Source organism: Nerophis ophidion, linkage group LG23 (genome assembly GCF_033978795.1).
Source record: "Nerophis ophidion isolate RoL-2023_Sa linkage group LG23, RoL_Noph_v1.0, whole genome shotgun sequence".
NCBI lineage: Eukaryota > Metazoa > Chordata > Actinopteri > Syngnathiformes > Syngnathidae > Nerophis > Nerophis ophidion.
In genome coordinates, this window is record NC_084633.1 from 17,892,550 (window position 1) to 17,907,882 (window position 15,333).

Sequence of the window (15,333 nt, forward strand, 5' to 3'; positions counted from 1 at the left end):
AACGCCAGCTTTCTGAGGGATCGCTTGTGCACGCCAGTTTTCCGAGACTCTGTATTTTGGATTTGGCATCTCATTTGTCCAACTTGCATACTCGTTTTCAAACACTTTGTTATGAGAGTAGCATATGTGTGTGGCCCTTTAATGTCTGGCAGCAGGTGAGTGACGTCAGTGAGTGTGCGGGTGGGCAAGCAAGTGAGAAAGCGGTCGCTGAGGGCGGGGGAGAAATACATTGGCATCAAACTCCGTAGCTTGCTAGCTTGTGCACGCTAGCTTTCTGAGACTCTTATTTTGTTAGCACAGGCAGGATGAAACAGGTCTTTTATGGTGAAGACAGGAACCGTGCAGTCGGTCTTTAGAGTTTTGACAGTAGGTACGGAGTCTCTAGAAATAAAAAGTGTTTCTCTGCGTCCGCCCTGTTAGTGATTTTTTTTCTTAAATATGAGCTCGCAGCAGCCAGCGTCATCTCACAAGATCCTCGGGTGCCGAGAATGTCAAACAACTGACGAAAGTGAAGTCTTGGTATGATTGATGATTGCTCATTTTTATGTCTATTTTTTAATGCCTGGCTTGAGATCGACTGACACACCCTCCGAGATCGACCAGTCGATTGCGATCGACGTAATGGGGACCCTCTGCTTTAGAACTTTGTTGTGAAAATGTCCTTCCGCGTCGGTGGAAAGGCTTCCCACCCATACTGCTTGGTGCCTCGTCTGGGCTGCTGTGACATACATTACCATAGTAACTAATTAGATTACCATAGTAACTGGTTTATCATCCATAAGCGCAGATTCCAACCATTGAAATACTTTGTATAGTTCAAGACTTACGGTCGTTAGAACACATGACTGCACATCATAATTGAAGCTACACTTTCCATCCTAAAGATCTAAAAAAATATATTTTGGAATGTCCGGCGGGCCAGATTGTAAATTTGCCCAGGTCTGCCATACAAAAAACACACTTGCACACTACTGGGCATTAAACCCCCTCAACAGTGTACAAATGGGTAGGGATGCACCGAAATGAAAATTTGTGGCTGAAGCCGAATAAAACTTAAACGCTTGGCGGAATAATGAATGCAGTTTTTCACAATTTTTTTTATATTGCATAAATGATAAATGATAAATGGGTTGTACTTGTATAGCGCTTTTCTACCTTCAAGGTACTCAAAGCGCTTTGACACTACTTCCACATTTACCCATTCACACACTGATGGAGGGAGCTGCCATGCAAGGCGCCAACCAGCACCCATCAGGAGCAAGGGTGAAGTGTCTTGCTCAGGACACAACGGACGTGACGAGGTTGGTTCTAGGTGGGATTTGAACCAGTGACCCTCGGTTTGCACACGGCCACTCTTCCACTGCGCCACGCCGTCCCTAGAATAAATATTTAGACATGTTTTTCAAATAAAGTAATTTTTTATTGAATATCGACATTTTTTAAATATTCCAGTAGCCTTTGCTTTTCAAAAAAAGCACAACGTTTTTCATTTATATTAGGCCTTCAAACAAAACATGCATTCCAAAAAAAAATAAAGTGCATTAAAGTGGATAAACCCACAACAAATGAATTATTGTCCTTTTGGCAAAAGTCTGCTTAGCCACAGTAGATATGCTAATAATGTAAACAGAGGCCCCACTAAATCTCAATTAAGTGTGTGCTTGTAACCTCATACACTTATACAGGTAGCCTACACAACAGGCTAATAATGTAAACAGAGGCCCCACTAAATCTCAATAAACTGTGTGCTTGTAACCTCATACACTTATACAGGTAGCCTACACAATAGGCCAATAATGTAAACAGAAGGCTCAAGTAAATCTCAATTAAGTGTGTGCTTGTAACCTCATACACTTATACAGGTAGCCTACACAACAGGCTAATAATGTAAACAGAGGCCCCACTAAATCTCAATAAACTGTGTGCTTGTAACCTCATACACTTATACAGGTAGCCTACACAATAGGCCAATAATGTAAACAGAAGGCTCAAGTAAATCTCAATAAGTGTGTGCTTGTAACCTCATACACTTATACAGGTAGCCTACACAACAGGCTAATAATGTCAACAGAGGCCCCACTAAATCTCAATAAGTGTGTGCTTGTAACCTCATACACTTATACAGGTAGCCTACACAACAGGCTAATAATGTCAACAGAGGCCCCACTAAATCTCAATAAGTGTGTGCTTGTAACCTCATACACTTATACAGGTAGCCTACACAACAGGCTAATAATGTCAACAGAGGCCCCACTAAATCTCAATAAGTGTGTGCTTGTAACCTCATACACTTATACAGGTACACAACATATCCCAACGTCACTGCACGTTGGTTGATTCCGTCACCGCGTCAAAAAATTGCGTCACACGCCACTATTCGGCCTTGTTCTTAACTCATTCCACCGAAGGCCGAATGTGGCTTTTTTTTGCCATATTCGGCCGAATATATTCGGTTACAGATTAATCGGGGCATCCCTACAAATATTTTTTTTTAGCATTTAACATTCAATAAACCCTTACGTGATACTGTCAAAATGCAACAAATTGTGTAAAACAAATGAAACATGAAAAAATAAAGAAATAAAATATTTGAACTCACAATTTGTAGGGCCGATCTGACGCCGTATAAGCCAGTAGTAGCGTCGTAGTCGGTTGGTTGGTGTGGAAGTGGCGGGCAAAACATTTTGTGCCAAAATGTGATTCCTTGCCAAAAACTGATTTCCTTCGCCGGAGCGCGCACCGCTCGCCTAGGCTAAGACCGATTTTTTTAAATTTTATTTTAATCTTCTATTTTTTTCTCCCCTCCACCCTTGTTTACCTGTATGTCATCTTTTTTGTAAGGGGCGCTGGAAGCCGGCAGACCCGTCAGCGATCCTGTTCTGTCTCCCTGTAATGTTTGTCTGATCTTGAATGGGATTGTGCTGGAAATTGTAATTTTCCTGAAGGAACTCTCCTGACGGAATAAATAAAGTACTATCTAATCTAATCTAATCTAATCTAAACCTGCATTGCTTGGCTTCGTCTGTCTACGGCTGAGGGATATGGCCTTTTATTATCCATCCATCCATCCATCATCTTCCGCTTATCCGAGGTCGGGTCGCGGGGGCAGCAGCCTAAGCAGGGAAGCCCAGACTTCCCTATCTCCAGCCACTTCGTCTAGCTCTTCCCGGGGGATCCCGAGGCGTTCCCAGGCCAGCCGGGAGACATAGTCTTCCCAACGTGTCCTGGGTCTTCCCCGTGGCCTCCTACCAGCTGGACGTGCCCTATACACTTCCCTAGGGAGGCGTTCGGGTGGCATCCTGACCAGATGCCCGAACCACCTCATCTGGCTCCTCTCCATGTGAAGGAGCAGCGGCTTTACTTTGAGTTCCTCCCGGATGGCAGAGCTTCTCACCCTATCTCTAAGGGAGAGACCTGGAAACTCATTTGGGCCGCTTGTACCCGTGATCTTATCCTTTCGGTCATGACCCAAAGCTCATGACCATAGGTGAGGATGGGAACGTAGATCGACCGGTAAATTGAGAGCTTTGCCTTCCGGCTCAGCTCCTTCTTCACCACAACGGATCGATACAACGTCCGCATTACTGAAGACGCCGCGCCTTTTATTAATATCTCCATATTTTTAGGCCATGTCACGATACACGATATACATCTCAATATTTTGCCTTAGTCTTGAATGAACACTGGATGCATAAAATCACAGCAGTATGATGATTCTATGTGTCTACATTCAAACAGTCTTTTTCATACTCCATTCATATATGCTCATTTTAAACTTTCATGCAGAGAAGGAAATCCCAACTAAGTCAATTGACCAAAACTGTATTTATTAAACAGTGGCACAAACATTCATGTCATTTCAAAACAGAAAGTGCAAGATTGTCAGAGACATTTTAAAACAAGCTATGAGTGCACTTTTTGTGCATGATGTCACTAAGATGACATATCAAAACAACACTAAATTAAAGTGCACTTTTTGTACAGAATGCGACTACAATAGTTAAAAACAAATAAAGTGCACTTTTGTGCATGATGTCGCATAAGATATTTCAATAACTGTCAAATAAAAATTAGCTGCATAATAGGAAATCAAATCGTGTATGTCCTTCGCTATGTGGTAGGTTCCTGCGGACGTTACCTCTTTCTGTTGTTGACTATTTTTTTCATACGCGGTTAAACTGGAAATGGTTGCTTGGGCATTTTGTTGGTGTGGCACCAAATGGAGACTGTGACGGGCTTCCTACCGTCCATGTGTGGGTCGTAGTGACGATGGATACAGGACGCATCATAGCAGGTCCGCTCCACTGGTCGTGCATCTGTGTCTCCAGCAGAGGGCGCCTCCTCTGCACCGTACTCATCATCATCATCGTCCCCATTTGAACAGGCGAACTCGTCCTCCCTCTCCTTGGCCAACAGCTCGCCCTGGTGGCCTGCTGCTGCCACTGCCGCTGCTGCCACTGCCGCCTGCACAGCTCCGCCCCCCATGTGGAGGTTCTCTGCTGTGTTCCCACTGGCGTTTTCCTCGGCTTTCCCCTCGGGAATATCCTCGCCGTTTCCTCCCACCTGGTTCATCAGCACCTGCAGCCTTTGGGTCTCCTGACGCTGTTCCTTGAGCAGGGTTTTGTAGCTCGCAACCAAAGCCCAGATGACGTCATCGCCTTCCGCTTCCGGTCGTCTCTTCCACGTTGGCGCCACTGTGACGGGGTTCCTACCGTCCATGTGTGGGTTGTAGTGACGATGGATACAGGACGCATCATAGCAGGTTTGACTTTCATTTATTATTTCAACATTTGATAAGTCTTGCCTGGTTGTCGCGGCACTTTGCAGTGCGCGGGCGTTTCCTGCTTCTGTCTGCGGTTCACCTTGCGGTGTCCAGGGTTTGCGTCTGTTGCGGGTCGCATCGTCTCTCGGTCTGATCGCTTCTTCGTTGTTGTGGTCGGTCTCCTCCAGTGGGTTCCTTCTCCTACTCTCCCCTGTCCGTGCTGGAGGAGCAGATGACGTGATTGCGCACGGCTGTGTGGTGTGCGCTGATTGTTGCTACCGTGCGGCTCCGACAGTGACACGCCTCCTCTCTCCGCCGCACGCCCCACCTTCCCGCCTCCATTTCGGCTAGGGATGCTGCTTTCCTCCGCCCGCTATCGGCTTGTCGGCTCCGTCTCGCCACATACCTCCACCGCCAGTTCGAAGCCGTGCTTCAGTCCGGCTGAGCTTACTCCCCCCCCACCTTTTCTTCAAGGAGCGGAAAAAAAACTGCTGCGGCCCTCTGACTTCTTTGCCTTGATATTTGTCTTCCCAAACTTCAATTTCTTTGCCTTTCTCCTTGTCCTCTTCAAGTTTTTCCTTGTCCCCTTCGTCATCATCATCATCACCACGTTCCTTTTCATCATCATCATGGTCTTCCTCGTCATCATCATCAGTATGCTCCTCTTCATCATCATCACCACCATGTTGTTTTTCTTCTTTTTCTTTATCCTGACCGGGAAATCTGGACCTTTCGACCCCCCCATCGCGGGGCGAGATGACGGCGGGGCGCTGAGGTGGGTCTCGTGGTCGTCTGCAGTGTTGCCAGCATCTCTTTGGCTTTTCCCTTGTTTTTATCATTTCCTTGAATTCTTTCAGGCCTTTCTTCCCTGTCACTTTCTTGAGTCTTTTCGACTTTTTCTTTGTCCTCTTTGATTACTTCGTCCTTTCCTTGCATTTCTCCAAGCACTTCTTTTTCTTGAGATTTTTCAACTTCCTCGTTATCTTCATCTTCAACATCTTCATCATTTTCCTGCATTTCTCCAGGTATTTCTTCCTTTTCCTCCCTTTTTTGAGATTCAACTTCTTCTTCTTTAACTTCTTCTTTCTCTTGAAATTTTCCAACTTCATCTTCAACTTCTTCCTCTTCATCATTTTGTTCATTTAATTCACCTTCCTCTTCAATTTCTCCAGCGGTCCGCTCCACTGGTCGTGCATTTGTGTCTCCAGCAGAGGGCGCCTCCTCTGCACCGCAGTCATCATCATCATCGTCCCCATTTGAACAGGCGAACTCGTCCTCCCTCTCCTTGGCCAACAGCTCGCCCTGGTGGCCCGCTGCTGCCACTGCCGCTGCTGCCACTGCTGCCTATGCCGCCTGCACAGCTCCGCCCCCCATGTGGAGGTTCTCTGCTGTGTTCCCACTGGCGTTTTCCTCGGCTTTCCCCTCGGGAATATTCTCGCCGTTTCCTCCCACCTGGTTCATCAGCGCCTGCAGCCTTTGGGTCTCCTGACCCTGTTCCTTGAGCAGGGTTTTGTAGCTCGCAACCAAAGCCCAGATGACGTCATCGCCTTCCGCTTCCGGTCGTCTCTTCCACGTTGGCGCCACTGTGACGGGGTTCCTACCGTCCATGTGTGGGTTGTAGTGACGATGGATACAGGACGCATCATAGCAGGTTTGACTTTCATTTATTATTTCAAAATTTGATAAGTCTTGCCTGGTTGTCGCGGCACTTTGCAGTGCGCGGGCGTTTCCTGCTTCTGTCTGCGGTTCACCTTGCGGTGTCCAGGGTTTGCGTCTGTTGCGGGGTCGCATCGTCTCTCGGTCTGATCGCTTCTTCGTTGTTGTGGTCGGTCTCCTCCACTGGGTTCCTTCTCCTACTCTCCCCTGTCTATGCTGGAGGAGCAGATGACGTGATTGCGCACAGCTGTGTGGTGTGCGCTGATTGTTGCTACCGTGCGGCTCCGAGAGTGACACGCCTCCTCTCTCCGCCGCACGCCCCGCCTTCCCGCCTCCATTTCGGCTAGGGATGCTGCTTTCCTCCGCCCGCTATCGGCTCCGTCTCGCCACAAACCTCCACCGCCAGTTCGAAGCCGTGCTTCAGTCCGGCTGAGCTTACTCCCCCCCACCCTTTCTTCAAGGAGCGGAAAAAAAACTGCTGCGGCCCTCTGACTTCTTTGCCTTGATATTTGTCTTCCCAAACTTCAATTTCTTTGCCTTTCTCCTTGTCCTCTTCAAGTTTTTCCTTGTCCCCTTCGTCATCATCATCATCACCACGTTCCTTTTCATCATCATCATCATGGTCTTCCTCGTCATCATCATCAGTATGCTCCTCTTCATCATCATCACCACCATGTTTTTCTTCTTTTTCTTTATCCTGACCGGGAAATCTGGACCTTTCGACCCCCCCATCGCGGGGCGAGATGACGGCGGGGCGCTGAGGTGGGTCTCGTGGTCGTCTGCAGTGTTGCCAGCATCTCTTTGGCTTTTCCCTTGTCTTTATCATTTCCTTGAATTCTTTCAGGCCTTTCTTCCCTGTCACTTTCTTGAGTCTTTTTGACTTTTTCTTTGTCCTCTTTGATTACTTCGTCCTTTCCTTGCATTTCTCCAAGCACTTCTTTTTCTTGAGATTTTTCAACTTCATCTTCATCTTCAACATCTTGATCATTTTCCTGCATTTCTCCAGGTATTTCTTCCTTTTCCCCCCTTTTTTGAGATTCAACTTCTTCTTCTTTAACTTCTTCTTTCTCTTGAAATTTTCCAACTTCATCTTCAACTTCTTCCTCTTCATCATTTTGTTCATTTAATTCACCTTCCTCTTCAACTTCTCCAGCTGTCCGCTCCACTGGTCGTGCATCTGTGTCTCCAGCAGAGGGCGCCTCCTCTGCACCGTACTCATCATCATCATCGTCCCCATTTGAACAGGCGAACTCGTCCTCCCTCTCCTTGGCCAACAGCTCGCCCTGGTGGCCTGCTGCTGCCGCTGCTGCCACTGCCGCCTGCACAGCTCCGCCCCCCATGTGGAGGTTCTCTGCTGTGTTCCCACTGGCGTTTTCCTCGGCTTTCCCCTCGGGAATATCCTCGCCGTTTCCTCCCACCTGGTTCATCAGCGCCTGCAGCCTTTGGGTCTCCTGACGCTGTTCCTTGAGCAGGGTTTTGTAGCTCGCAACCAAAGCCCAGATGACGTCATCGCCTTCCGCTTCCGGTCGTCTCTTCCACGTTGGCGCCACTGTGACGGGGTTCCTACCGTCCATGTGTGGGTTGTAGTGACGATGGATACAGGACGCATCATAGCAGGTTTGACTTTCATTTATTATTTCAACATTTGATAAGTCTTGCCTGGTTGTCGCGGCACTTTGCAGTGCGCGGGCGTTTCCTGTTTCTGTCTGCGGTTCACCTTGCGGTGTCCAGGGTTTGCGTCTGTTGCGGGGTCGCATCGTCTCTCGGTCTGATCGCTTCTTCGTTGTTGTGGTCTGTCTCCTCCAGTGGGTTCCTTCTCCTACTCTCCCCTGTCTGTGCTGGAGGAGCAGATGACGTGATTGCGCACAGCTGTGTGGTGTGCGCTGATTGATGCTACCGTGCGGCTCCGAGTGCGACACGCCTCCTCTCTCCGCCGCACGCCCCGCCTTCCCGCCTCCATCTCGGCTAGGGATGCTGCTTTCCTCCGCCCCCTGTCGGCTCCGTCTCGCCACAGGGACGTTGACATGCCGAGTTTCAAGCACTCCTCATTTTCTAGCGGGTAACTTTTCAAATCATGCCACAAATTAGCAGTAATGCTACTTTCTGTAGCAACGCTTTTACCGCATACTTGACATATTACCGCTGTCTGTTTAACATCTTACCGCTTGAAGCCAAACCACCGCCAGACCATGGAAACCCTGCTGTTTTTCTTGGGATTTAATTATTCTTCCTTCATTTGTTATCAGATTCGCACTTTCTCTCTCTCGTATTACCACTCGCACCGCTCCGCGAGCATCACAGCTAACTTTACCCATGCCGCTACCTCTCTGCTCAGCGAGAGCGTATGACGTTGCACGCACGACAGTATGTGACGTATGTAAGAAGGTGCGCTTGTTTTATGTCTCTGTGAGAAGCAGAGACAAGAAATGCCTGTAGTGTAATGCCCGCTGCTAAAAGCAACTGCGTGAGAACGTTTTCTCTTATATCACAATAGTCATTTTCTATATTGCACAGAGACAAACGCGCAATATAAGGAGTATATGGACATATCGCCCAGCCCTACGTCTGTCCACAGCGGATTACTAGGTGTAAGACAAACAATTTCGTGTTATTGTACCGGTGAGTTTTCTGTGGCTTTTTATGGCTAGTATGGCTCCAGTGCCACTCCCTGTTTGTGCAACTTGTGATTGGTTCAAAGCGTGAGGCCAGCTAGAAGGCCTTACTGACAACAATTTGTGATCTGATTGGCTGTTGCTATTGTCTATCAACTGTATGTCCCCGTTCACTTACAGCGCACAGACGCCCGCATTGTTAATTCTGAAGGCCCCGGGCAGATTTGGGACAGCATGGCAACATAGCCTTGCTGAATTCTGATTGGATACAAACTATAACCTAAAAACAACAGCACTGGAAGGAGCATAAAATGACATGAAGGTTATCTGAATACTTTGATATTTAGGGAAATTAGATAAAAAAATACTTTTCTCTTTAATTATGATCATGATTTCTGGTTATGTTAGGCCATCAGAGAAGGCCTTGCTGGCCCTGACGGCACACCACTAGCATAAGCACCTTAAGTATAATCGTGTTCAAAATCACCATCAAAACAAGACATTGACACAATATAGACAGAAGCATGAGGACTAGTGATGCACGGATAGGCAATTATATCATCCACAACCGCATCACCAAAGTCGTCATCCACCCGCCGTCCACCCGAACCAACATTTTATCAGAACCATACCCAACCGCGCGCTGAAATACATCAGAGGTCGGCCACCTTTACCACTCACAGAGCTATTTAAACCTGTTTCGCAGAGTAATTGAGACACTTGGAGCCGCTAATGTTCTTGCGAATATCCAATTGGTGTTCATCCTGATGACAAGAATATGGGCGTGCTGTGAAGCCATTGCCTTTGACACCTTTAACAACATGTACGAACCGATTATTAGTCCGGCAACATGTTGTGTGTAACTTCCGCAATCACACGTACAAGATTGAAAGGCATACTGGGTGATACAGAGTACACTGATGGTTGTGATATAAACAACTTTAACACTTACTAATATGCGCCACGCTGCGAAGCCACACCCAACAAGATTGACAAACACATTTCGGGAGAACATCCTGACAGTAACACAACATTAACGCAACACAACAAATACCCAGAATCCTTTGTCCATCCATCCATCCATTTCCTACCGCTTATTCCCTTTCGGGGTCACGGGGGGTGCTGGCGCCTATCTCAGCTACAATCGGGCGGAAGGCGGGGTACACCCTGGACAAGTCGCCACCTCATCGCAGGGCCAGAATCCTTTGTATCCTGAATATATATTTCACCTCCGCGCCCCCAACCCCGCCCACCTTACCGACGCACGTGGGGGTGTGGGGGTTTGCGGCTAGCGGGGTGTATAAAATAGTCAAGAAGTGTCACAGATACAAAGGATTCTGGGTATTTGTTGTGTTGCGTTTATGTTGTGTTACTGTGAGGATGTTCTCCCGAAATGTGTTTGTCAATCTTGTTTGGTGTGGCTTCACAGCGTGGCGCATATTACTAAGAGTGTTATAATTGTTTATATCACAACCATTAGTGTACTCTGTGTCACCCAGTATTCCTTGCAGTCGTGTGCGTGTTGCCGCGGAAGCCACACACAACATGATGCTGGACTGCCAAGCAGATCGTACATGTTGTAGAGGGCGACAAAGCCAATGGCTTCATAGCACGATCTAATACTTATTATCTGGGCTTCTGCCGGCAGTCATTCCAGAGAATAATAGCGTCTCCTATTGTCTTCTTCGCTGTGTGACACGGGTCTTAAATGGCTCTTTGAATGGCAAAGGATACCAATCCCAGAACCAAATATTTCCGGATGGTTCAACCGCCACCCGCCCGAATCGAATTAAAATCTATTTTTTCGTCATGTCACCCGCCCGACCCGCGGTTTATCCGCGGATGAGACCGCAAACCGCGCATCTCTAATGGGGACAGTTCCCCATGAAATCCAGGAAGTGAAAATGCAAGAACACACTGTGAGGTCTGATTGATTGATGAATTTCTTTTAGTATCAACCACAATTTGAAAGTATTCAACAATACCTGTAATGGTGTACGGGTAATAGTTCCAAGCCTTCTCCGTCACATAGAAAATCTTCGGCACCACCGCTCTCGCCCAGCTTGGCAACTTGCTGTGAACCACAAACAAATGCAAAGGGATTAGCTTTGTTGGGAGTTTGCAATAAAAAAAACTACATGATGGACTTTAAATGCTGATTAGTTGCAGATAATGTCCCCCGATACCAATATTTTGGTACCGGTACTGAAATAATTTCGATACTTTTTGATCCTTTTCGAAATAAAGGGAACCACAAAAAAAATGCAATGTTTTTTAAGGCGGTCTGTCATAACGTTTTTAGCATTCAATCAGACATTATTGTGAGGTTTTGTATTACTGATCCTAAAAATCAGATATACAGTACAAGCCCGCAGACACATTTTTGTCTCTAAATTTGGCCCCCCCCCCGAGTCAAAATGATTGCCCAGGTCTGTCTTAGTCCAGGACGCAAAACAGTTACTTATTTGGTTCCTTATTTTCCGGACTATAAGGCGCACTTAAAATCCTTTTTTTTTCTTTTCTCAAAACTTGACAGTGCGCCTTATAACCCATCCATCCGTTCATTTTTACCGCTTGTCCTGTTCGGGGTCGCGGGAGCCTAACGTAACCCTAATGTAAGAAATAAGTTTGGTTGAGCTTACTCACCTCAAAGCTATTTCATTTGGTACATGGTGTAATGATCAGTGTGACCAGTAGATGGCAGTCAAACATAAGACATAAGTGTCGACAGCACTATGATTGCAACATGTCTCAAGTAAGCAACATTTTAAATCTAGAGGCGCAGGCCTAGTTTTTTCCCCTTGGCCTCAGTCTGCACCCCCACTCCAGGGCCTAGGCTAAGACCGATTTTTATTTTTTATTTTATTTTAATCTTCTATTCTTTTTTTTTTTTTTAACCTGTATGTCATCTTTTTTTTGTAAGGGGCGCTGGAAGCCGGCAGACCCGTCAGCGATCCTGTTCTGTCTCCCTGTAATGTTTGTCTGATCTTGAATGGGATTGTGCTGAAAATTGTAATTTTCCTGAAGGAACTCTCCTGACGGAATAAATAAAGTACTATCCAATCTAATCTATCTAAATTTACCGCATGCCTTTGGTAATCGCCGGAGTAAGAAGAGGTTTTAAATGAATTAGCGCCCCAGCGGCAATTCAAGGAAATACGGTATACTAATACCGGTATACCGTACAACCCCAGTTGCAGTCACCTCAATGGGCATCCAAATAATATATGTATCGGTTGGGGACATCTCTACGCTGCTGATCCGCTTGAGATGGTTTCCTGTGGACGGGACTCTCGCTGCTGTCTTGGATCCGCTTTGAACTGAACTCTCGCGGCTGTGTTGGAGCCACTATGGATTGAACTTTCACAGTATCATGTTAGACCCGCTCGACATCCATTGCTTTCGGTCCCCTAGAGAGGGGAGGTTGCCCACATCTGAGGTCCTCTCCAAGGTTTCTCATAGTCAGCATTGTCACTGGCGTACCACTGGATGTGAATTCTCTCTGCCCACTGGGTGTGAGTTTTCCTTGCCCTTTCGTGGGTTCTTCCGAGGATGTTGTAGTCGTAATGATTTGTGCAGTCCTTTGAGACATTTGTGATTTGGGGCTATATAAATAAACATTGATTGATTGATTGATATAAATGTGTCTTGTGAGAAGTAGAGAAAGAAGACGATAGGACTTGATTAAAAATGTTCAAGCTTCATGTTTTAGAAATGTAAAACTCTGCAGACAAATTAAATAAAACAGTTGATAGGGAACGGACGCTGAGAGGGACTGGCGTTCGATCAGAAGGCAATCTGTGGAACCCAAAAGAGCCTGAGTACACATTACTGCGGACTTAAAATGAACCAATCAGGCGGAAGTAGAGATACAATCAAGACTGGGCCTGAGCCACTTGGGCAATTTCTATTTTTCAAGTCATTCTATAATATAGAGACTTTTTTTCCCCAGGCTTAGCAGACTGCTTATGGGCCATTATGCTGCTTTATTGTGCAGCAAATAAACTCTTTATACACACTTCATCGCATCGCTTAACAAATGCAATTATTCCCTGCAACTTGCATCAAGTCGTGTTTAATGCATTTTGACAGTCAGCAGCTTGATGGTACAGTCGTGGTCAAAAGTTTACATACACTTGTAAAGGACATCATGTCATGGCTGTCTGGAGTTTCCAATCATTTCTACAACTCTTTTACAAACTCCGTTTCCATATGAGTTGGGAAATTGCGTTAGATGTAAATATAAACGGAATACAATGATTTGCAAATCCTTTTCAACCCATATTCAGTTGAATATGCTACAAAGACAACATATTTGATGTTCAAACTGATAAACATTTTTTGTTGTTGCAAATAATCATTAACTTTAGAATTTGATGCCAGCAACACGTGACAAAGAAGTTGGGAAAGGTGGTAATAAATACTGATAAAGTTGAGGAATGCTCATCAAACACTTATTTGGAACATCCCACAGGTGTGCAGGCTAATTGGGAACAGGTGGGTGCCATGATTGGGTATAAAAACAGCTTCCCAAAAAAAGCTCAGTCTTTCACAAGAAAGGATGGGGCGAGGTACACCCCTTTGTCCACAACTGCGTGAGGAAATAGTCAAACAGTTTAAGAACAACGTTTCTCAAGGTGCAATTGCAAGAAATTTAGGGATTTCAACATCTACGGTCCATGATATCATCAAAAGGTTCAGAGAATCCGGAGAAATCACTCCACGTAAGCGGCATGGTCGGAAACCAACATTGAATGACCGTGACATCAATCTCTAAAGGATATCACCACATGGGCTCAGGAACACTTCAGAAAACCACTGTCACTAATTACAGTTGGTCGCTACATCTGTAAGTGCAAGTTGAAGCTCTACTATGCAAAGCGAAAGACATTTATCAACATCACCCAGAAACGCCGCCAGCTTCGCTGGGCCTAAGCTCATCTAAGATGGACTGATGCAAAGTGGAAAAGTGTTCGGTGGTCTGACGAGTCCACATTTCAATTTTTTGGGGGAAACTGTGGACGTGTGTCCTCCAGATCGAAGAGGAAAAGAACCATCCAGGATTGTTGTAGGCGCAAAGATGAAAAGCCAGCATCTGTGATGGTATGGGGGTGTATTAGTGCCCAAGGCATGGGTAACTTACACATCTGTGAAGGCACCATTAATGCTGAAAGGTACATACAGGTTTTGGAGCAACATATGTTGTCATCCAAGCAACGTTATCATGGACGCCCCTGCTCATTTCAGCAAGACAATGTCAAGCTACGTGTTACAACTGCGTGGCTTCGTAGTAAAAGAGTGCGGGTACTAGACTGGCCTGCCTGCAGTCCAGACCTATCTCCCATCAAAAATCTGTGGCACGTTATGAAGCGTAAAATACGACAGCGGAGACCCCGGACTGTTGAACGACTGAAGCTCTTCATAAAACAAGAATGGGAAAGCATTCCACTTTCAAAGCTTCAACAATTAGTTTCCTCAGTTCACTTTATTCCTCGGTTCAGTTTATTGAGTGTTGTTAAATGAAAAGGTGATGTAACACAGTGGTGAACATGCCCTTTCCCAACTACTTTGGCAAATGTTGCAGCCATGAAACTCTAAGTTTATTATAATTTGCAAAAAAAAATAAAGTTTATGAGTTTGAACATCAAATATGTTGTCTTTGTAGTGCATTCAATTGAATATGGGTTGAAAAGGATTTGCAAATCATTGTATTCCGTTTATATTTACATCCAACACAATTTCCCAACTCATATGGAAATGGGGTTTGTATTTTTGTGACAGAGTGATTGGAGCACATACTTGTTGGTCACAAAAAATATTCATGAAGTTTGGTTCTTTTATGAATTTATTATGGGTCTACTGAAAATGTGAGCAAATCTGCTGGGTCAAAAGTATACATACAGCAATGTTAATGTCAATCAATCAATCAATGTTTATTTATTTATTTATTTATTTATTGGTTAATTTACCAAATTTGTAAACAATGGCTTGATCCTTTTAACATTGGAATCACTCAATCAATCAATCAATGTTTATTTATATAGCCCCAAATCACAAATGTCTCAAAGGACTGCACAAATCATTACGACTACAACATCCTCGGAAGAACCCACAAAAGGGCAAGGGAAACTCACACCCAGTGGGCAGGGAGAATTCACATCCAGTGGGACGCCAGTGACAATACTGACTATGAGAAACCTTGGAGAGGACCTCAGATGTGGGCAACCCCCCCCCCCCTAGGGGACCGAAAGCAATGGATGTCGAGCGGGTCTAACATGATACTGTGAAAGTTCAATCCATAGT

At 45.7% G+C, this 15,333-nt stretch overlaps 1 protein-coding gene across 1 annotated transcript in view; it reads right to left on the reverse strand.

Annotated features, from left to right (window-relative positions):
- pitpnc1a (phosphatidylinositol transfer protein cytoplasmic 1a) overlaps positions 1-15,333 on the reverse strand; it is a 230,466-nt gene that overhangs the window by 45,416 nt on the left and 169,717 nt on the right. Inside the window, exon 4 of the mRNA XM_061885075.1 lies at positions 11,016-11,104. Within this exon, the coding sequence (XP_061741059.1) occupies positions 11,016-11,104 (89 nt within the window). The remainder of the gene's footprint in view (positions 1-11,015; positions 11,105-15,333) is intronic.